The sequence below is a fragment of the Pundamilia nyererei genome, unplaced genomic scaffold, assembly GCF_000239375.1.
Source record: "Pundamilia nyererei isolate P.nyererei 1_Seehausen unplaced genomic scaffold, PunNye1.0 scaffold00055, whole genome shotgun sequence".
NCBI classification, from domain to species: Eukaryota; Metazoa; Chordata; class Actinopteri; order Cichliformes; family Cichlidae; genus Pundamilia; species Pundamilia nyererei.
Window position 1 is genome coordinate 2,469,555 of NW_005187456.1, and position 24,626 is coordinate 2,494,180.

The following is a 24,626-nucleotide window of genomic DNA, read 5'->3' on the forward strand; positions in this document are numbered from 1 at the left end:
GGAACTCAATTTACCGAGACGCACTGTATGCAAATGCACCCGTTCCTCTACACGCGCACGGGCGCACCGACCTGTAGTAGCCTGATCTTGGACAGCCTATCGGACCCGGGCACCGTGTGCCGTGTAGCCTTGTCTGCTTCACTTTGAAGAGATGCTGGTCGTCCCGGACACGTGAGCTGAGCTGTTGAGAAGACTTTGTGGCGGATTTGGATGAGGGTTTTTTTTTCCTCTGTGCGTTAATGGCCAGGCGTGCGAACTAGGCTATGGTGCGCTCAGATGTGTGCGTATGTATGTGTGTGTGTGTGTTTTTTTTTTTTCTTTCTCTCCCTCGGTCGCTCTGTGTATCCACCGCTCCGCCTCCTCCCCCCTTTTCGCAACATTGACGCAACCAAAAATACTGGAACAAAAGAAACAACTTCCTTGAAGCTTTGCTGAAACTGCACTTAGTCGGTGAATAGAAGGTTGTTGTCAACTTGCCTGGATGAAAATGTCGATGTGAGGGTGTCACCAGTGGCCGGCTGGCAACGAGAGAGATGCAGTCGATTCCTCTGAAACGCGCCCAGGCTTATCCAGTAAGTGCTATTAAACATTCAGTAGAGTAATTTCAACTTTTGCTGTGTGACCTCTCGACTAGTTGAGTTTGCTGTACGCTGTCAGTCAACGCAAAAATAAAGAGTCGTTTTGGTCGATTCTCCGCGACGCCGGACACAAAGTAAAGTCTCTCTGAGGTAATGTTGGCGACCTGACGAGGTAGAGTATAAGTTATATATTGTGGCAGACGTCGTTGTGCACGAATGACAAGTTTATAGCCTTCTCCTTTTCAACAATCCGGCTCTTAGGAGCCAGTGACAACAAGGCTTTAACTACACTGCTGTCAATAAATAAATAAATAAATAAATAAAAAAGATCCGTCAAATGTGAACGAGACATCAGTTTGTTTGAGGCAAATGTGACGGGGGCACTATTAGAAATAGGTTGTGCACTAGCAAGTCTTGAACACGGGCTACCAGTTTATTATTGTTATTCATGCAGCAGCCTTGAGCTGTCGCCGGTTGCACGAAGATCCCGGTGATCTTCAAACATGTCCACAACGGAGCAGCAATGCGAGTGTTTTTATTGATTCGATTTGCTGTCACCGTTTCAGATGATGTGTCTAACTTTGCTTTTAAAGCTTCGGTCCGCAGTTTGGGGCGGACGATCACTCCGCTTTGTCGCGTCGCTGTTTTTTACTGCATGAACAAAGGACTGGATGGAGTAGTCGGCTCGGCACAGAGCGTCGGTGGAGAGCAGGCGGGCTGTTTACAATAATAACACGATAGCGGTGACGTCACGCAGACTGACAGCAGCCTCAGCCAGTGCGGAGTTCGCGTAGCCATCAGCAACACGCTATATTTGGAAAGCGGTTACATCATCGGGATACAACAGTGGCCCGTGGGGGGAGGGACTTCCGCAGGAATTCTCGATTTGTAGTCCAGAAGCAAGACAATGAATAGGCCTACATCAGTTGTGTCTTTGCAGGGTGAAATCAAATTATTTCAGACCTTCTTTGGATTTCCATAATCTGCTCACACTCTCATGTTTCTAAGATGGTGTGAGAAGTGCCTTAGACACTCTTTATGACTGTGGTACTACAATACCAGTAGGTTCAGGTAACATATAATTGAATCATAACATCTCAATGGAAAATGTAAGGAGACTATCTCCGATCGGCATTCTTCCAGTGTATCTGCTAAAATTGGGGGTTTGGGGAAGGCTTGCGAGGCCGAAGTTGACTTTGCATTGGTGAATAATATTTTCCAGCCTACTTAGTAATGTTTACTCCCCCAACATAGTAAGTAACGGTTCCCTAGTAGTAGTAGTAGTAGTAGTATTGCTATGATACCTGCACCTCTTTTTAAGTCAACTTGAATATAAGGATTGCTCCTCTCACACAGCAGCAAAGTGACCACCAGACGTCAATAAGCAGATTAACTGCTGCCTGTCCTCAGTCTCCTCATCCTTAGCTAAAGTGCCTGAGGTGAAATGAAAGAAATTTGTTCAAATTTTGTCAGATTTTATATACAGATCAGCATCGGTAAGCCTACTACATGCTACACAGTACTCAGAAAGCTGTGGACTCCAAATCGGCTGCATAGAGCAACTTTGTTGCAATAACACACAATCTGCTTTGTGGCAAGCAGCATCACTGGTTTCCACTTGCTATAGTGTTGTACACAGTGGTAACCTTTGAGTATTTAATGTATTCAAATGTAATGTTAGATGAGTATTTTCTTTATTTCAGGCATCATTAGTACCAGTGATACGTTCTCTGATATCATTCAGTCAACCTGAAACCAACATTTAATTGAGTTAAGCGTCTCATACTCAAATCTAGACACTTTGTTTTTATAATAGCACAAAGTCATTTATTAGTAACTTGAATTAGATGTGATTGTATGTCCCTTTAATGTAAACAATGGCATCATGTTTAATGAATATTGCCCTTTCATCAGCTTACAGCAGTTAAGAAAACAAAACAAAAAAAATTATTAAAATCTGCACTAATCTAACTAAACTGACTTATTTTCAGAGCTAGAAAGCATTATGCTACCTAAGGACTGCCGTGACTTCAGTGTGTTTCCCATAAACCTACAGGCCAGTGTTTTGGCATCAAAGTATAGTACAGTATGTGAGTAGTGTAAATTCTCATTTTCTCGGGTATGGAAAGCAAGAACAGTATTTGGTAATGTTCCGAGCACATTGGGTACTTGAAGATTAAGTAATAAATAAATAAAGCGCATTAAAAAACAGAATGTTCCACCACTGTGTGTATATCATTTTCAATATATTACTGTCATTCCAGTATTTACTTGTTTCACAAATATACATCATGTAAAATAACAGCTTTTTTCAAATGTGGTCTCGCATGCATCAAAAGTTAAAAATTTTCGTATAAATAGGCTTAATTGAAATCTTTCTGGACACAGGTAAAAAAGTGAGACAGACATAAAAGCAACATAATCTCAACGCCGTGACTTATACAGTGTGAGCGTAGGAATATTGCTCAGTGCCAGTAAATACAGTTTATGAAATCTGTCAGAGGCAGTAGTGGTTTTTAGATACATGCCATTACCTAAACACAGTTAAATGTCATAGATAGCATCTAGCAGAGAGCTCGCAATAGACTGTCAATAAAAGAAAGACTGGCCAGAGGGATGTTTTTATTATGTGAGTCTCCTTTAGTCTTTTGAATGCCACTAGAGTTCATAAATGATATTAGACACTCTATAGTCATTTTAAAACCGTCTGCTTGGCTTTGTGAAGCTTTCGCAGAGACTTTTTAGTGTATTTCTTGTTCTAGTGACTCTAACTGTTACAGGATTTTAATTTTAATGTGCTAATTTGATTAAGGGGCATGCAAATATGCATATAAAAATGATTTGTTTACATTGTTTTTGTATAGTTTGGGTCTTAGAAGACCTGTGTTGATCCTGCTGTTCAAACAGTACTTGGCTTTATCTTTTTTGTCATCCTCAAATTTAATGATAAAGAACATAAGCCCAAATATATCGGCAGTCATCAGCTTGAGGCAATGACCCCAAAAAAGAAAAGAAAACACACCTAGACAAAGTGCTCGTAACACCCAAGGTAACTCTACTGCCCTAAGATTAACTCTTGCTTCTGTTTAGATTTCTCTGTTATCCCTCTCACAAATCTGCCTTGAAAATAAATAAATAAATAAAAATAGGTGGTGTGGGGTGTGGACAGTTTAGTTGAGATTTTTTAAAAAACAAACTACAAGTTCAGGAAGCAGCATGAATAATGTTTTGTTGTCAGATTTATATTTAAACCTACCTTGAATGGAAAACGGCTCTCATTATGTTACACACCAACGAGGCCACTTTGACTCAGGATGCAATAACACATGTCAATGCGGTTATGCTCCATTTTTTTTATTTTTCATCCATCAGGAATGGGATCATTTGGCCTTTTGGCACATGACTTCACATTTAGTCTGGAAAACACAGTGTACTCATCATCAACTGGTATCAACAGAAAAAGTGTCCAAGAACACAATTTTAGGATGAAAATTAGGCGACTTGTGCTGGCTTTGTGACTGATGCTCGTTGTTTGCAGACTGCATGGAAGTCTTTGCTTATCCTTTGGCTAATATAGAGAATTTCTCTGCTTTAGCCTAGCCTTCTGTGAAATCCCTTTTTCTACTCTATCTGCATTACCACCAGGACAAGTATAGTTTGTCCCCATAATTGTCCTCTGTTAGTGATGTCGCTTTAGCCTGTCCAATGAATTGTGCCCACTTAATTTGATTGCTGTGAGAATGTGTGTAAGCTTATGGAGTGAACAAGTGAAAAGGGCTTCTTGTGCTGTAACATCTGAACTTGCTGGCCAAGCATGTGATAGTGTTTAGAAGAATTCTGGCTGTTAGAGATCATCTTTTTCTCTTTTTTTAAAGTGAATTTTGCGTTCACCTGAGCAAGTTATCTGTCAAGTAACTTTATTGAGCGAAAGTTTGTCATAAAGCAAAATAAGAAACATTATTTACATGCAAACGAGTCGCATGCATGTGTGGAGTGCACGTGTGTGTGTGTGCCAAATTTTAAAGCACCCAAGGGCTAATGTGACCACCTTTCAGCCTTTGTGCTAAAAAAAAAAAGGTCAGAGGTCTCTGTTGTGTTTTCAGGATGACCTGCTAGTGACTATTAGCCATTGACAAATGTGATGTCCCACAAGTGTGCGGGCCGGACCCCTCCAAAGGGGGAGGTGTCGTAACACGCCCCACGCTAACCTCCGAGCCAACCCCACCTCAACTAGTGCATACACACACGCTCTGCCCTGCTGACAGGAGCACAAGGGGGCAGCTGCTACAGATGTCTAGAGGGGGAGGGGAACCAAGGAGACATCAATGGAGAGTCTCTAGTATGGAGTTTTCTGTGGGGCTCATTGTGTTCTCTAAAGACCAAGACGAGGGCCATGTTAATATAGTATGCCTATGGTATCTTCAGCTTCGTTTCAGGCTGCGTTGGTCATAGGGCTGCCTCGTGCATATGCTGCTTTCAAAAGGCACTCTACGTTGATCCATGCTGCCAAATGTTCCTAAATGTTACACAGCTTGATATTTACCAAGAAGAGTGGCAGAATAAGCGGTTTCTCTCCTTAAAAGTACTGTTTAGTCTCGAGTCTAGGATGAGGTGATATTTCTTTGATTTTACAGTGTGAATGGATCAGACTGTACCGGTAATTAAAAATTACGATTATCCAAATTACACCGATACAGTGGGAGAAGGGAAAAAAAGAAGAATTAATTTCACAACCTGCTCTGTTGTGTTGGTTGATTTAATCCAGCAGGCAGCAATGTGCCACAGAGAGCTGACAATGTGCGTACACTCTCCGATCTGCAAACACCTAATGCTCCTGAGCGACGTTAAATCGCCTGCAGTTGCCCAAAGTTGACAGAAATGCTGCAAACTTTGTGTTTTCTGTGCTACATAGGTGTTTATTCCTGATTTAATACCACCCTTGACCCTCACTCACCCCTTTTGGGTGCTATTAATGTGCTTTTTTTGTCTTTTGGGTTTATTTTCTTTTTAAAATAAAGAACGATATATTCAGTCTGTTACTACTGCCTATTTCCCCACCTTTTCATATCACGCAGCCCCAAGTCTGGTGGTGGTGGTTTTGGGGGTGGGCCTGTTTTTGAAGCACATGAATCAAGTGAGAGAACCAAAATAATGTGTAAAAACCCCTCACTGAGTGGGTAGCGGTTGAGTGTAACAGCCAACCATGCACACGAGTCATCTAAACTGAAATCAAATTATGCTGAACTAAAACTACCTCAGCGTAGCAACTTTGCAGCCAGGTTTGCCTGCAGTGGTCAAACACCATGATACGTGACACTGTGGCTCTTGTTCGGCGCGTCTACCAGAGGACAAGGGAGAGCTCCACTCTGTCTCAACCCTCAAATGAAGAGATGCATTATGATGTGGATTTCATTTAGGCCTGCAAAAAAAAGGGGGAAAGAAAAAAAAGAAAAAAAAGCTGCCGTGGATAACGGAGCAGTCTGAGTAGCATGGCTCATTTGTGTAGTGACATGTGACTTGTGTTTTCGTGAGTCATAAGGATCTCCTGCCTAATGGAAGGCAGTGTGTGCTCATGTGACAGTGACACAATGCAGGATGAACTGTATAGTGTTCACCAGAGCTCAGCTTGGCTACTGTTTTGGCACTGCTAATAGAGACCCATGAGGGTCTTGTTAATTTTTATCCTAGTGAAACCAAACAAACCACAGTGTCGGTCACTTTAGGGTTTGGGCGATGATGATTACGCTTTTTTGTTTGTTTGTACACTAAGGATCAAAGCTGGAAGCACTGCAGAAATGCATGCATGCACTCGTGTGTATGTTTGTGTGTGTGTGTTTGTAATGTCTATGAGTACTGCATCCTATTCTTCCCATGGTCATAGTGGTGTTTTTGCTGGCTCATCCCTGCCTCTCCACATGCCTGTTTAACAACACAGAGCTCCTCCTTACTGGCTTCCTGTCCAAACCAGTTTATCTGTAAACAAGTGTGTTTTTTTCCTCTCCACCCTATTGTCCACACTACACCAGAATGCATACACAATGGGCGCCCTCTCTCTCCTGGTCTGCTTTTGTACTCAAAAAGTAAAAGGCATTATGTTTTTACTACAATATACTGCAATGTAAAGAAATTATGTGCTTCCTGAAATGCTCTAAAGACATATTAAGTATTTAAAGGTCATTAGCACGAGTCAAAATGACTTAAGGCACAGTTAAAAACTAATAGCCGTTGCCGCTAATTCTTTTTTCCAGTGGAACCAACTGCTCACATAGCAGGTGAATGCTATGTGTTGTTATTATGTGTGCATTGGGATGAAATGGCTGTCTCTGTTTATCTTGCCTGAGGTACACTATGCTACAGTAGATGTGATAACAGTGGGGTTATTGTAGTAGAGCCCAACCCGTACGTGCTTTGGCTACCGCATGTATACTACAATGGTACGTGAAGTTATAGAGTGTTGCCAATCTAATCCTAAATTGAGAGAAAACGGTAATCCCATTACTTACTTATAGAAGGTGTTATTTTAACAGAAATGTCCAAGCCCACTTTAAAAGGCGTAGAAATAAATCAGTGAAAAGTTCAAAAGAAAAAAGTGTAGCCTCGCTAAAAAGGAAAGTTAATTAAAATTAGGCACAGCAATATGATGTCACAGCAATTTAAGATAAGAAAGCAATGTTTGAACTGTGGAAAATAAAACAAAGCCAACCTCAGAGTGTGATTGAAAAGAGTTAGGAAGGAGGACTTTAACTGCTGTCTGAGCCTGTGTTACCTTACTCAGTCAGTGCTTTTCTTTTTTGCTCATTGTTACATTAACATTATTTGGTTTGCATCTCCATAGCCTCGGGACTGTTACTTGTTGACCTATAACACAGATGTTAGACTTCTGTCTACAGTATGCTTAATTTGGCTATTCTTGTCTTTGATAGGCCTGTCACTCCAAGGCAAGCATTTTAGTGCTAACGGCAGATAACCACACCATCCTATAAATGACTAACCGAATTTGAATAGACATTCATAGTGCTTATATGAAAGATGGTAAGAGAAGCATGGGAGAAGAGAAGTAGAGAAGTATTTCAAATTCTTATGCATCCGTAGGAAGATGCTTTTACATGCTTTGCATGGGATCGATCCTCCTATATACAATATTCTATGGCAAGTATAATTAGAAAGATTGCTTATACACTGGCAAAAGCCTTAAGAAGAAATAATCAGTGAGTTGGAAAAGAGCAAACTATTGTAACCCCAAGCATAAGTGCAACATCCTTGCTATTTTGTTGTGGGTCACTATGGACTGAATTTGCTCAGTGTAGCCAGTACAAATGGATATAGTTGCAGGTGTAAATAACTGTAGCTCTCAGTAAATGTTTATTCCTTTACAATCGTGCCTGGTAGGACACATTATGCGTGTATTTCTAACAATATAGATTTTATTCTATGAATATAGGCCAGCTTGTATTCTGTTGATTTTTTTTTTTACACACAGTCTTTTATTCCCACTTTTACTATGTATTTAGACAGACTGCAATGTTTTGTAAATAGTGCGCAGTCTCTACTAAGAGTATTCGTGTCATATCAGAAATCCTCGTATGAACTAGTTTGAACGAAAAGGGTTTCCCGTTAGTTGCTGCCGTAAAAGACACTGCGAGGCCTTGAAGAGTTAATTTGTTGATCGCTGCGGTGGGCTGCGAGATCATTCGAGAGTGCATTTTCAGCAGCCAATCAGCAGGCAGACTCGACACCGTATTTAGCCAATAGGGCGAATGGAAGGCTCTATCGAATTTGAATGAGACAAGTCTTTCGGCGCCATTTTCGAGTGAACAGCGATTGCCTCGACAGCTGCGGGTAGAGGATGCTGCGAATGTAGAAAGCTGTTCCGAGACGGGGGGGGGGGGAGAGAAACCAAGCGCTCAAAAACTGCGCTTTTAGAGAAGGAGTCGTGTTATTTCAACGGAAACACAGGTAATTGTAGCCTCAAAATATTTAAATTGATTTAACTGGAGTGCACGAACGGACTTAAGGCGAGGAGTACGTGGAAAAAAGACCGCGGAGGGGAGACGTTAGCCATTTGGCCAGCTTTGTCAGCTTGTACTTCTTTAGCAGCTAGCCTACTAGCTTAGCGTGCTAGCACGTAGAGAGGGATATCTGACTTTGCTGCACTGTAACGGTGAAAAAAAACGAGAGCGGGTCGTTTTAGTCAGGAGATGAGGAGGAATTATTTGGGTGAAAAAAGACTTGATGGGAAATTATACCACACTGAAGACGCGCTTCAATCGATTGTTATTAATCAAAGTGAAACTATAATGGACTATTTATTTTGCACTGGAGCTCAGTTTTGAGCGGGAGGTGTAAAAGCTGCCAAGCTGGAACAGAGGCGAACTGCATTCGGCAGTGTCAACAAATGCACACGGCACCTACGCTGGCTTAGGAGGGGAAAAAAACCCGAAAGGAGACCGGAACAGACACAGTGCTTTTTGTAGGAACTTAATTTGACCAAGCTTTTTAAGTTAAGACAGGCGTTTTTTCCGAGCTGCTAAACTGCATGTGTGATGTTGGAAGTGTTTTGTGGATCGATAGACAAAAAACACCTGGTAAGTTTATTATTATATCCCTGTATGACCTATATCCCTGTAATGCCCGCAATAATAATGACGGAGTTTTGTTTTATTTCCCTATCTCTGTCATGAAGTGGCTACTAGCGTTTTTTTCCTGTTTGTTTGTTTCTGGCCGTTACTAGTGACAGGTTGTGTTATAATGCAACTCCGATGACTAAAAATATGACTTTATCTTATCTAGAGTTGAGTACTTGCTTTGAATTTGTGCCTGTCAATATATTCTAATGCCTTAGATTAATGTAAGATGATCCGTGTGGCTCTTAGCCAAGGGACAACAATCATAACTCGCGACATGATGTTTCTACTTTAATAGCTGTGTTAAAGGTTTGACGAATGGCTGTCACAGCCACTAACGAAGCAATAAAGTTGAGGTAAGGTTAGATTTACAAAATAAAAACGAGGAATTGGTAGTTGTGGTGATTCCCGTGGCATGCTGTAATGTTAGGGTATTCGGTTCATTGTAGTTTGATGTAAAAGACTTGGAGCCACTGCTCGCTGCCTCCCTTTGCCCCTTCCTTTCTGCTCTTACTAGCGTCGCACCAGTTTCTGTGTGCCATGGACCCTGATTTAATTCAAATAGAGTGAACCGGGGAGGGGAAACTGCGTGGTCTAACCTCTAACGAGTGACCGAAAAAATGGGCCCAATCATGACGGGTAGGGGCTATTTTGTGACCTTTTTTCAGTATTATATTTATTTAGTTTTTAAAAACGAACAGGACTACTCGAGAAATAAAGCATATTGAAGGAAAAGAGAGGCTCCATATAATTGCGCGTCTGAACCCGCCCTTCTACTTCCTTCCAAGTCGAGATCGGTTTAATATGTTACATAATGTGAGGCCTTCGTATCTTTTGCAGTGTAGCCTTTATTCATACAACTACGTATTCACATTAGTAAACAGGTGATCTTGCTTAAGTTTATTTGGAAAAAAAAAACTTTCAGATGAGGGATCTACAGAGTGTAGGCACCCCTTTCCATTTTTCTTGAAATGCATATTTTTTTCTAGGGCCATGTCTTACTAATAGCATTTTCCCTGGATTTTGATTTTGTCACACATATTCTGCAGCAGTAAGTAAAGAATTGTTTTAGGTTTGCATGACTTTGAATGAAAATGTAACTAAATGGTTGGAAACAACAAAGTTGTCTTCTGTGGAATTGCATACACCCATAGTATGATAATTATTGTAGAAGTGGGGCAGCATTTTTAAATGATTATTAATTAATTTACTTTTATAGTGAAACTTCTAAACCAAGATTTTGTATATTTTTAAGGGTAATTGGGTTGTGGAAATGAGGGAAAGCCCTTTCAAAGAGACATCAGAGCAAAGAAGTGAAGGAGGAGAAAATTACTGTACAGCATCATCTGGTGTGTCAGGCTTACAAGAATAGTAGAATTTGTGGGATTATGAAACTCTTTGAATAGTACGACTTAAAATGTGACAGGCATGTGATCACCCGTGTTGGGAATAATGCAGTACCACATAGTGTACGAAAAACTGGAACTCTATATTTAAACCAAGTTCCCATTTCATTCTACTGTAACTGCCAGTTTGAAATTACAGGTTTTAAAAATGTTTCATTGATAATTAAACCATATGTTACTCCTACAGTGTCAAAAAGGCTAATTGGGTCACTACACTTGAGCAGAATTAAAGAATGGGTGTAAAGTAGAGCTTGGACAATGTAGGCATTTAGACACCTAATTGTAAATATTTAATGGGATTCTTAACATTTGTCTATCTGCTTATTTCGTACTAAAAGTTGAAACTGTCAGCCTGTTGAACCATCGTGGTGTCAGTTTAGCCAGAGAGGCAGTACGTTTTTAAGCTATGTAGTCAAATGTTTGTAATACTTTAGGTGGATGAGGGTATTGCTGAGCAATTGGTTGTTAAAGTGTAATTATAAAACAAAGTCACACTGAAAATGTTTTGTTTCAAAAATCGAAAAGTGATAGTGATTATAAATGACACTTTGTTTCAGTGTAGATTATTATGAAGTGTTTACAATATCTAATTTTGTCTAGTTTAGTTGAAGTGGGCTTTAATGTTACTATATTAGCTGCAGCATGAGTAGTTATTTGTGATATTAGTATTGAAGGGGGAAAGTGAGAAATTGCACCTCTAATGTCTAGAAGAGAGCAGGCAGCACCATGTCAAAGTGAAATTTTTTTGATCAAAATATAGTATCAAAGTAATATTTGGACTCTTGCTTGCTGGTAACTAGGTTTTAAAATGTTTCTAATGTGCTCATATAGGTAAAGTGGGTGTAAATATTTACCTCATTCTTTCTCATTTTAGAGTTACAATGCAGCATTATTCTACCACCCCTCACAATCCCTTAAAAAATATTAATGCAGTGCCTTCAGTTGATCTCTATTAAAAGCTACAGGTTTATGTTTCCTCCGTTCTGTGGTATTTGCCTTTTCACACTCTTTGCAGAGCACCGATGTGCTGTTTCAGACATTCTGTGACTCATCATTCTTCAGACCCCTCTGGCAAAATAGGCTCCCACCCCCCATTTCCTGATAAACTGTGACTCTACTTGTACTTGCTCACATGTGCTGTAGCCAGACTGCAGAGAACCCCCACCCTTCTCTCTCTCTCTTTTTTTTTTTAAATTTTTTTTTCTTGCAGTGCAAAGTTGATAGTATTCAAATTTGCTGTGATAGGGACAGCTTTGGATCTTTCTTTTCTTTTTTCTTTCTTTCTCTCTCTCCTTTTTTAAATTTTTTATTTTATTTTTATTTTTTAAACACTTACTCGAGGAGTTGGCCTTGGCTTCAGCTCTGCACCATTAAATAGAAGCTGTCAAATGGTCAGTCACTTTTCTGGAACAGTTTTAAGCACTGGTCATTCTAGTTAAGCCTCAAGCTTAGATGTGATCTTTTGAGAATGTGTGCTGATTTGCATGATGATTTTTCTCTCTCGCTCTCTCTCTCTCTCTCTTCCATCCTCCAAAGCATATAGTTTAAGGCTGATGGTACTAGTTACAGCTGCTAATTGCCTTGCCACATCTTTAAATACTGCCCTTCTATTGGCTTTATTATTATTTTCTAAAAAATGTATTTTTGCGTACACTAAGTGCTATAGTGCATATAGCCTTACATTTCTTTAACTAAAAAGTTGTAAGGTTAAGCACTGTAAGGATTAATTAATCTGACTTTTAAAAAAAAAATGTCAGTTTTATGTATAATTGTTATCGTTTCATCACATTTTTTTTTGTAAATCTGTTCAGTGGGGAAGTGCACTTTTGAGGTCATCCTAAAGTAAGGTCATGTGTCTCGAACACTGAAGTGATTAGGCTGGTCTGTGTTCAGAATATTAGTCATTTTAAATGGTCCGGTACAGCTCTCTAAAACATGTATCTTTAAAAAAAAAAAAAGAAAAAAAAATATATATATACATACATACATACATACATACATACATACATACATACATACATACATACATACATATTTATTTTAAGTGAAGTTGTGCCTCAGATAGCACGTTTAGAAAGGTATCAGCTGTTACAATGCTAGGGAATAATCTACTTGATGATTACATTTTAGATTTTAGGTAAGTAATATGATAACCTGCTGCAGCACCACCAATAAGATTAAACATGGCAAGAGTCTGCCTCCTGGTTAGACACATGGTGTTTTCATTGGTGTTTTTCTGTGGCACAAACTTTTTTTTTTCTCAGTTTTTTTTTCTTTTCTTTCTTTTTCCCCACACAAGGGTTATAGAGTATCTCACAGTATTAACTAGTATGCCGTCAGATTGAAAAGATTTAATTATCCAAAAATATTCAAGGCATTTTTATGTTATTATTTTTATTTTATTGCTCTAACACAAATTACACCTCACCCACTACCCCCAGTAAGGGGATGTGTTTGTGTTCACATAGACCAGATATTTTCATACAGTGTGACAAACGGTGTCTTATTTAGTTAGTGTTAAGTTTTAAAACTATTTTGGTTTATTTCCAACAGTAATATAAACCCATGTAATTTTGGGTTTACTGCTTTATCTTGTGTCGATTCACTGGTGTGTAACTGTCACTCTAGCTGTAAGCAGATAAGTCAAGCCTAATAAGGAACCTGGTGAAAACGACAATCATTCTTGTAATGTTTTGGGGTGTTTTTTTTTTTTTTTTTAACAGACTTAAAACACACAATAATCATAATACACTGTTTGTGTATTTATTTTTTTTATTTGTGTTGTTTAAAGTCAGCCAACTGTAGCAAAACTTTACATTTTTTTTAAAAGCCTTATTTTTGGCAGATAAGACTTTTGCTTGTGTTGTGTGCTTAACTTTTTATTTTTTTTAAACACTGAACTAGGACAAGTTACTAAATTTCACCTAGACATTTGTGCTTTAATAAGTAAAACAACAAAAACAAGTATAGTCTGTTTGTGTAATTGCTGCATGAGTGTACGGGTGTGTGATTCAACTCTCTCTCACTTTGCCTTTCCTTCCTCTTTTTGCCCCTCTTGCATATGTAAGCATGCACATTCAACATACATGCTTACTTAGATCCTAATTTCAGTCTTACTCATCGATCTGTAAGTACTGCTTGAGTGTAATGAAAAAACTTCAAGCAGCCATTTTAAAGGTTGTGGTAGTTGGGATTTTTCTTTCATTTTTTTAGTATTATTTTTTTCAGGGTAGTTGGAGCCCAAGGTTTTCTTAACTAACCTCATGCTGTTGGTCAACTATAAATCGGGTTCTCAGGTCGAACTTTTGATATTGCATCACAGTTTACAGCATTGTCTGCATCCTGTTTATGGCTGCTCTGTCTTTTGCGACAGGAGGAGGAAACTTGAGAGAGTTCAAGTATAGGAGTAAAAAACTGGAGAGACCAGAAATGTATTTGGGTAGTACTTAGTGGTACTCAGTTGAATTACTGTTTATATTGTAGTTCAGGTACAGCAGTTGTTTGGATTAAATATTTCACCACACATTGTGGACGTACTTGTATATTTAGATGACAGACACTGCTGTTTGGCATGGGGGAGTCTTACAGTGTGGTACGTACTTTCTCTGGAAGTGGTTAAAAATGGCTTTAGCTATAAAAAAAACACTTAAAAAAATAAATGAATGGAACAATGAGTAAAATTAAGCTTTGCATATTAGTTGATTGTTGTTTGCACCAAATTAGTTTGTTTGAAAAAATATTGCTGGAGCTTCTAGGGAATCCCAGTCACTGCTTTACATGTGTGAGTGGCCATGCAAATGTAACTGGCTTTTCTTGAATTAACACATACTGTCATTACAGTGCTTTTTTTTTTTTTTTTTTTTTTTTTTTGTTTGTTTGTTTTTCTAGAAAGGAACAAAGCAGTTCTTTATTGGTCGCATCCTTGGACTACTGTGAACAGTAAAACTATTCATCACCTTCTGAGTTGCTCTTAAACAGCTCTTAAAGGTAATCTGCCTCTTTTTTTTTGTTTTTCTTTTTTTTTCTTTTTTTTTTTTAATTATTTATTTTTTCTTCCCCCCATGACAGTTGATACCTTTGTTATTTTGTGGACTGATCTATTTTGTGTGGAGATGATGAAAAGATCTCATGCTGTGTAAATATTGCCCAGTAGTTGGTGAAACATTTCATCATTTATTGTAAAGCTGTGACACAGTATATTTTTTACCCTGTGCAGTTGTCTTGCCATATGCAGAACAACAATGATTTGGCTAGGCTAATCCCTGATGTTTATCTGGCTTACATGCTACATGAAACGGATTTGTAATTGGGTAAGGATATAGCTTGCTTGTAAAATGGAGAAGAAAATGTCTTAGTGTGGTTCCATGCACTGTAACTCTGGGATGGCCAAATAGTTTTAATCAGTGATATTTTTGCAAAGATGGATGGATGTGATTGCTGTTCCCTGTTTTTTCGCAGTTGATGATTTCAATGCAGATCTCCCTTTACTTTGTGCTTATACTTGCAGAATACTCTGTAAAACAGACCAGAAGAGGCTAACCCAGACCACTTGATCTGGGGAGGTGATGGGTTGTCATGTCCATGTCCCTTTTGCCCTACTGGGTGTAGGAGGTTACTTGACCTTTCAACCTTGGGGTCAGGTGACTCTTTAAGGTCATTGTATGGGTAGCAAGTGTCTGTAGGAATGGGTTAAAAAGGCTGAGCAGAGAAGATGACATGTCCGGGCATGCTTCCTTTAAAGGAGAGAGAGAAAAATAGGGAGAGGTTGGAGTCAGTGATGTGAACAGTTCCACCTGGACTTGGAAAGAAATGATCAGCTTATAAGGAAATTGCACAACTTACCTGGTTTGTTTCTTTGTGTGCTTTTTGTTAAGTATTTTAGGTTTGTTTGATTGCAACTTCAGTGTAGATCAGGCTGTTCTGCAAAAAAAATGGTGTGTACAAACTAAATATGAGATGAGAAAATTATACATGATTATTCTGCAGGAAAGTAGATCCACTGTAACAATAGTGGGCTGTCATTGTTTTTATAACTAGCAAAACCTTTTTGTAAATCAGTGCATTTATTTTTCTCATAAATTTATTTATTTATTTTTTATGATTTTAAAAACAATGTCTGATGTCATTTCTCACCTGCAGCTTTGCAGAGCACACTCATGTCTTCTGTCAATTTTTTTTATTTTATTTTATTTGAATGGCTATTGCAAGTTATTCCGTTTACAAAGCTTAAAAACGGCAAATCCCTGTGATCGGGAAGTAAGTGTATGTAGCATTTCTGTTTGAAGACTAGTGTCTAATTTTTGTTGCACTCCTAACAGGCAGTGTGGACTTTATTAGCCTAGGACTAAAACAAGAATTTGCCCCACAAATCTGGCAATTGCACAGTCCTGGTTTGTAGTTTTAAATTAACAGCAGCTTCAAATGTCTTAAAACTCTGTTTTCTTGGTAACAATCTTATTTTTATTCTTTTTTTTTTTTTTTTTTTTTGTCATTTAGGTGCAAAAAAATATTTTAGGTATGCATGATATCAACTGTAAAATTAGAATTGAGGAAGTGTTTAATTTCATACTGACTTGGCTTGTACTATGTTGTTTTGTTTTTTGGTTTTTTTCCCCCAAGGGGTTTTTTTTAATGTTAGGCAATAAGGGACATTATCTGTGAATTACAGGCTAGACTTCTACTTATAAACTGGGTAAGTAGAAGAGGAAAGTGGAAAGGGGGCAAAAAAAATACACCACACTAAGTGGTCTTCACTGTTTTTCCACCCACCTGCCACTCTCAGGTAGGTCTGGCTGAGTTGTGCTGTTGCACCTGTGTTGACTACATTGGGTTACGCAATTGGGCTGTAATCATGAATGCCTCTCATTAATAAAGGTGTTTAATTTGCCTGAAGTCAGAATCACGCGATATCCTTTAGATATCAGAAACTTTGCGGTAATGGCACAGGAGGTAAAATCAACATTTCTTTGCAGGCTGGTATAACAAGTTTTAGTTTGCCAGTCATCATAGTTCAAGTTGCATCTGTTTAACACTTTATTGAGAAATACAACATGTTTGGGGATTTTTACAGTCAAATTCAAATTAAAGACTTTTGTCTGTTACAGTATAACAGATGAAAGCAGTGCCTTTGTGCCACTATTGTTGTTATCCCTACACACACCTTCATTATCACATGAAGAAAAATGTTTGTGGCTTTTCTTTTCTTTTTAGTCTTTCATGTGAACTAGACTGGAGTTTGTGTGAGAAAGAAAACAACTGCCGAACTTATCAGTGTCTTTTTGGAGAGGAAGTATGCAAGAGACTATCAGATTCAGGCTATCATGTCCATTTCAGACTAAGGTCATAATTACAGGTCCATTGAGACCTCTAGTGGTAACAATTGTTGGCCTAAATCTCCCATGGGATTATTATCGGGATAATGTTTGTTTTAACACCTTCTACATGTTTTAAGATTTAAATGTTTTGTTGACATACAGCAGCCTAAAACTTTTTACATCAAGGGTGGCACATTCTTCAGTTGAAATAACTGGAAGATATTTTATTTGCTGAGCTGTTGTGGGCAAATTGCTTTTTTTTTCTTTTTTTTTTGCATTTGCTTTCATCTACATTTCAGATGACCTATTGTGTGCTGGCTCCTGAAAAGGCAGAATATCTGTTAGTATTCATGTGAATTTTATATTTGCGGTCTCTCCATATGACCCCCTTTCTTTGTTTGAATTTTAATTTTTTAAAGTAAGCTATTATTCTTATTCTTTTGATTTTTCCCAATTTTAAGATGAATTTTAAACCTAAGTTATTTTCAGTAGTTTCTATGGAGCATGAACAGTGAACTGCACTATATGCTAACTTTACACTTGGATGTTTGAACATCTGCCAGTAGCACTAATGGGAATGGAATGAAAATGCAACAATAGTTTGCAAGTTTACATTAGGGAGAAATGATTTCTGACTTTTAGAAAAGTGCCTTGTCAAATAGTTTTACACTGCTGACATAAATCAGTCCATGCCTTATTTGAAAGGGTGTAAATAAATAGTCATTTAATTTTGACTCCTACTTGTGTTTTTTAATAAAAGTAGATTGCAAAATCTTTAAACTTCAGATGTAACACTATAAGTACATTACGAAGTCTGTGGACATTGGTGCTCCTATAAGCTGCTTGGCTCAAAGTTGAGGGGAATCCTAATTGTAGAGCATACAATAATATTTCTGTATTTTAAATGTGGCAACAGTTTGGGGAATACGTCTTCTAGTTTCAACAGTGCTTCATGCATTGAGCAATATCTATAAAGAAATATATTTCCAAGTTTTGTGTGGAAGAACTCCACTGGCCTACACACAGCTCTGACCTCAATCCCTTTGAACAGCTTGTGGATGAACTGGAGGCCGACAGCTAGCTAAGGGTCCAGGCCTTATCATCCAGCATCATTGTCCAACCTTACATTGTGGTTAACTGGTGCAAATCTTGGCAGCCAGGCTTTGAAATTGTGATAAGTGATTTCCTGGAAGAGTGCAGCAGCTTAGTAATGCCCATACAGTTTTGAGATGAGGCTTTCAACAAACGCAAGAGTGTGAAGCTCTCCTGTCCACATACTTTTCAGCACAAAGAACACTTTAATACTTAATGTTAATATTTTGAGAATGACTTCTGTATTATATTAAACCTTTTCTCTCTCTCTTTCTTTTTGTTTTGTGTGTTTCAGATGCCGAGTCTCCATGGCCACTTTAGGAGAAGACTGGAAACTTCAATCTGATTCTGGTGATCACCTGAATGTCTTTAGGTGGTTTAAATAATAGCTAATGGCTCTGTATCCATCCATAAACATGTGCTAAGGATTAGAAGGCCAAAAGATGAAGACAGCGCAAATAAGACTGTTTTGAATGGAAGGACCGCAGCAGCAGTTCTGGTGATGTTGTAGCAGCACGGAATGGTTTGTGGGTTATACTGAGATGCAGGCCATACTGTGCTGCCGCACTAAAGCCTGAATATACTACATAGCTATTATCTCACAGTCTCTCCACCAAACATACTGTTGCAGTGAAAGCTTGAGGTAACAGGTAACGTACTGTCACTTTTGCATAAAACAGTAGTCTTTACTGACTTGAATTAATTTCTCATAGCCTTTCTTCTCCCTCCCCCCAGCTGTGATGAGAAAGTTGTTTGGGCTTCCCCATTCTCAGTTTCTGGTCGCCTTACTGTAGCAGCACGTAAATATTGGAGTTAACACTCTAGCTGAAGTCTCCAGTATTGATCGTACTGCTGAAGCAAAGCGGGCCACTCACAATCACAGCAACTAACCACCACTGAGTGTGGTGGCAAACAGAGGCTGGCCTTTAGAAATGTTTACAGGTACAGGTTGACTCACTGATTCTTACTTAATGTCTATTCCATATTGTATTGACATGTAAAATATGTATACTACATTTTATTACACTTCACTATTATGTGTAAACCTTTTGAGAATAAAAACGTTTTAATTCTGTTTTGTCTGCAGTGTGTTTTCAAGTTGACATGCTAAACTTTTGTCGGTGTGGTGTGTTTAGTAGTCCTTAGTTTAAGGGACAAGAAAAGCGTTTGTGTTCCTGATAGCGGAAACTATTAACGAGGCTTTAAGAAGCGCCGCCGTCCTTGGAGAAGAAATGCTCACAATGGCCTGCGTGGCCTTTCTGCAGCGCTGCTGGGATATTTGGGCCTATTCAGCAAAGCGCAGTGACAGATTTGCTTCGGATTCAAATCGTTACAATCATGCTTGGATTGTCGCCCAAACACCAGGAGTGCTTCTGAAAAATCAAGATGAATTCACTGTCTGTGGTGTGTTTAAAAAAATAAATAAACAAATAAAAAGAAAATACGGTTTTTAATATAATTTGGGCTCAGTTTATTCGATAGTTGTTTTTTTTTTTTAATAACTTGCTTATAGCGGTCAGAATTTACCTTATATTCTTTTGCATTATAACTGCCTTTATATTTTTAATCCATAGCGATATATTTTGTGCACTAAATCTGCAGTTGTGCTCGGGCGGCGGGCTAAGCTCTCCATTTTAAGTCCTGCCAGGATGATGCTGACGATGATCCAGAGTCAGACTCTCATAAATAAAAAGCGTTTAACTTCGATTTACAGGCCTTTGGTATAGGATCGTTTAAGCTGGTTAATATCTGTATTCTTTCAAAACATCACGTAGGCTTTATGTGAATGTATAAATTAGAAAAGATTAATAGAGAAGTTGAGTGCGTTGTTACACTCTTCTGTACAGTTATACATACCAGACCTTTCCGTTTTTTTAAAGTTTGTAAGAAACACAAACTAAGTGCTTGCATTTTCTTTCTTTTTTCCTTGGGAACAGTGAATTCTGTCTAGTCCAACACTTCCCCTTTTACTGACGAAACGCAGCTGCAGCAGTTTCCTTCCATTTGGCCTTATGCGCCTTTTGTTGTTATTATTATTATTAAAAGTTCAGAAAATCACGTATTTATGAAACTAAGAGAAAAATAGAATTGGTGCATTTAACAAGGGTGATATTTATGAATTTCTAATAAAAGAGTCTCAGGGATTTTATTATCCCTGATTTATTTCTTTGCAAGAACTTTTGAGTTTTACGAAATTATACAAACAATATAACCCTCCTACTTGTATATACACATTAAGCATATTTTATACCATTCATACGGATTTACTAAATTATCTATAATATCTTAATCTTTAATATTGCCAAGACTATACGGTGGACATAAAACAGCTGTGTGTGTGTGTGTGTGTGTGTATTGACAGGGTAGGTGGGAAAGGGGGGGGAAATGTTACTTATAATTTTGGAAATATTTATATCTTGTCTTTCTAAATGCTATGATTTAAATGCTCAGTGTTGCATTTAAATTCCATTATTTTGCGCATTGGAAAAGCAACAGACTCCGCACACATCAAAATGTGGAAGCAGCGATAATCGATGTGCAGTCTGAAATTCCCTATAGTGACTTAGAATTGTTTATATATGCATTTTTATCACTGCTGGTAATTTTAAAAAATGCATATTTACCTGCTTATACCTTTCGACGCATTTTATTACCTTTGCCTACATTAATATACGGCTGTACATTAGTTCCCATATCCACCCCCACACCAAGAGAAATTGGTTCCTGGGTAAAATTTGTACCCGCTAATGAGAAAAATAATGGGAAAACTCATTATTCAATAAACAGCAATTTTAAAAAAAATTACAATCACATGCTGGGTTTAAAAACGTCCCAGAGTGCTGGAAATGCTCCAGAAATGTGATATTTGCTACACTGAAAAGATTATTCACAAATTATTTGAGTATTTAGTGACCGCCGATTGTCCAGATGAGAGCTTGGAGTTTTTTATTCTCACTTTTGGTTTAAAGCGGCTGACCGTGCGCTGTCTTTATGGCCGTGTTAAAAAGTCAGTTATACAGCCGCCCAGTAGTTTTGTTTCATTTTTATCTAGTTAACATTTAACAGGCTGTGTTTATATTTGCGTGAGATTAAAATTAAATATTAATAGAGACTCCTACTTTTATACCCATGCTTTATTTGCCTGGCAACAGAAAGCTATATATATGTACATGCGTGCCATGACGTAGATCCTGAATTATGGTCAGTGCTGACATCACTGATTCGCTTTGTGGCGTGATCTTATGGAGTCTCCCTCTCCAAAATGCATATAGGGAATACATAAACAACAGGATAACTGATCTTTAGTCACAATCCACTGTCCTTTTACTCTGATCCATTAAAAAAAAGAGGAAAAAAAAGCCAAGTATCTGATTTGAGTTAACCCAGATTAATTCAATTTAACCACGTGTTTTGAGTTTTAGGCCTCAAAGTTACTTTCATTTCTATTCAGACGCACAGCAGAAAACCAGAGAATATACACACTTCTATTAATTATCCACTCTGCAGGATTGACTTCACTGTCTGGACACAGTCATGCAATGAATGAGTCGCATAACAACAACAAAAAATAGTATGCACGACTGCCTGCAGATCTATGATCTGACAGACACCTATAAGGATGTAAGGTTTCATCCACACACGTCAACGAGCGGTGTGATCACCGGGAGCTGCGGTGTCTGCAGCCTGCTGAATTTTTCACACGGGCCCTGTTATGTAACGCTTATAACCTTGAAGAGGCTGCAGCATCACTATGGCGCAGAAGCCTCTGTGGGAGAGAGGCCGTGGATCACACTGCATTCTTTCATTACGCACTTGCTTACTTCATCGAATTGCATTTACATGTATACATTTGGAAAAAGCAGCCCGTTCTGAGCTGTCGCATTAAATAAAAACAAAGAGTTGACTCAAAATTCTCAGATTTATTTGTGAAAATCACGTTGAACAAATATGAAATGATTTTTTTTTCTTTTTTAGGAAAAAAAAAAGGAATCGATTGCACATGGAAAAAAAGTGAATTGGTGTTTACTTGATGAAAAGACTATAACCTCAGAGGATTAAGGGTTGATTCGTTTGATTCTATGGCTTCATCGAGGTTGCAGCTTGTTCAATAAGGCAAAAAACAAACAAACAAAAACAACTAATGTAAACAATTAGATGTTTTAAAGTACTCGCTAGAGTTTTACATCTCACTTGTCATGTGTAAATTATCTGACAGCTGTGAGTTAACGCTATCTAGTTAGTGGGTAATTTATAACTGTCAATAAAGCGGGCAGTAGAGTCGATTAACTGCATGATATATTTCTGACCTGCATCAACCACATATATGTAAATGTTCTTGATTTCCTGGAGGCACGCACCGGTATGTGCAAAGAGAGAGAAAAGTGCAGCGAGAATTGATTCAGCCTCCCAGGTCACATACGCTGTGAAGGTGTGCGGCAGCAGCAGAGGCAGCACCAACGAGCTGATAAGTGTGAGGATAAGAATGCTGATCCATCTGGGCACTGCCATGCGTTTGTTCCCTATTCGGTAGGAGCCACTCTCGTGGGGGACCGACATCCTGTCCACTTCCCTGAGCCTCAATGAATCCCAGTTTTTAACGTCGAAATTACGCACAAGGGGACCGACGTCCATGTCTTTCCGAGACGGCAGTGGAGTATTGTTAAGCAGCTTTAACTTGTCCCGGAACTCTTGCATCTGCTGCAGAAAGCACAGGGTGTCGGAAACGCTCCCGAAAGACCCAGCGATGCTGAGCGCGCGTTTCTGCTCCTCCAGCGCTGCGCTCAGCTTGCTGATCTCCGGGTCGTATGCTTGCATCACCACCAGCTTTAGTGTTTCGAAGTCGGACAGGATCTCATTCTTTTTGCATTCAAGGGCACTGATGAGTTTCTCGAAATAGTTTTTTACCTTCTCTGCGTCCTTACTGACCGACAGAAGCGCCCTTTTCTTACTGGCTTGTAGTGTATCCAGGCAGGACAGGTAGTCTGCGCTACGCCAGTTCTTCACCCCGCAAAGCAGCTCATCAAACGCCTTCTTTTCCCGTTCATACGCATCCTCCAAGGAGCAGAACTTGTGCCCTTCGTGGTCATTCGTCGCTGCGCAAAATCCACATATTAATTTCAAGTCGGTGGCGCAAAATATGTTAAGAGGCTGACCGGAGTGTTGTTTACATGCAGACATTTTGGGTATAACCTTTATTTTGCTGAACTTCTCAACTATCCCGCGCAGAGAGTAGTTGATCTGCAGGCTGTTTGCGCCGTTGTGGGGGGTCTCTTTGCGGCAGGTGGGGCATTTGAAAGGTGTCCTAAAAGCTGGACCTCGATTCCCCTCCAAGAGTCCCTCCAAGCATTTCTTGCAAAAGCTGTGTGAGCACAGCAAGACCCGCGGGTCCTCGAACAGACCGCAGCAGATTGGGCATGTAAGTTCCTCTTCTAGCTGCTCCATTGCACCCTGCAAACACATCATCCAGGCGTCAAATCGATACTCAATTTAGAAAACAAATGAAAAAACAAACCAACAACAAAACAAAAACCCAACAGCAAAAAAAGGACACGATAAAACGCACTACACAATACGCACCCACTAAGGGATGCCTCCCCATAAGGCAGAAGATGCAATATTTGAACACGAAAAACAATGATGCAGCATCGCAAAGGATACAGATTTGGCTGTCACGTTCCAAATGTGTGTGGAATATCCCCATCCCGAAAGTGAAACCGACTCGGATCCCTGTACGCGCGTAAAAGCTTGGATTGAGCTCTGCCAAAAGCTCCGTTTGAGCAATTTGGGTCATGCAACATCCTGATTTTTGATGTATCTCAGTTGCCAGTTGGCGTTGAAAGAAACTTTTAAAAAAAGAGAGAGAGATCTCTGCAGGTTGGATGCGAATCAGAATAATCAGTAACTTTATAGTTAACAGTAAATCATTATCTCCTAGCTGTGTATTGCAAAATAGGACGGTGGTTAGCTGAGCTGAGCTGAGCCCCTAAAATCCCCGTCGTCTAACCAATCCAATGCGACAAATTATCGACAAACAGCGCTCGCGTTAGAGTCGATCCTGTTGGCAAGGTACTGAAGGAGGGCTGTGACAGATTTTGCAAGCGCATAGTAACATGCAACTACTGGACCAAAAGATTCACTCACCAGCTGCTGACTGCTGAGACGCACAGTGCAACGCAATCATGGCGCTTGTTGCTGTGCAGACTTCGCCCTTTTCCGGGTTTGGAGTTAACCATTTCAGTGGCGTGCCAAATATTTTCTGCAGCATAAAAACTCCTCTATAACAGCGCACTTATAATTCAAACTGCACATAAATCCATACCGAAATGAAAACTATTGGCGTTTTAAAGCGATTTGACAGGTTTCTCCTTGAAGATCGGGATGTTTACGTTTTTAGCCCTGCGGGTAATTTGCAGAGGATCCCTGCTTGTCTGTTGGGGGAGGGGCTGTTGCTATGCAAAACATTCCAGCGTGAAAAACTGTCAACCAGGTTTTAGTAGCAGCTTTGCCGTTGCACGTTTTTTTTCCTGCAGTGGACTACTTCTGTCCCTCGTGTTGGCACTTGTCAATATATACCTGCGGACCCCCATCTGTATTAGCTTATATATATATATA

The 24,626-nt window shown here is 39.1% G+C and overlaps 1 protein-coding gene across 2 annotated transcripts; it reads right to left on the reverse strand.

The window, feature by feature from the left end:
• Nucleotides 1-21,895: 21,895 nt before the first annotated feature.
• On the reverse strand, nt 21,896-24,362 carry trim13 (tripartite motif containing 13). Of its 2 annotated transcripts, none has more exons than XM_005733863.2 (2): nt 24,156-24,362; nt 21,896-23,462 (listed from the first exon to the last, which is right to left on the reverse strand). In XM_005733863.2, exon 2 carries the CDS (start codon nt 23,454-23,456, stop codon nt 22,248-22,250), a length of 1,209 nt encoding a protein of 402 aa, XP_005733920.1. In that variant the 5' UTR covers nt 23,457-23,462; nt 24,156-24,362; the 3' UTR covers nt 21,896-22,247. The 2 variants fall into 2 exon arrangements, with proteins under 2 accessions (XP_005733920.1, XP_005733921.1); XM_005733864.1 differs by lacking the exon at nt 24,156-24,362 and adding an exon at nt 23,592-24,149.
• Between the last annotated feature and the right edge of the window lie 264 nt (nt 24,363-24,626).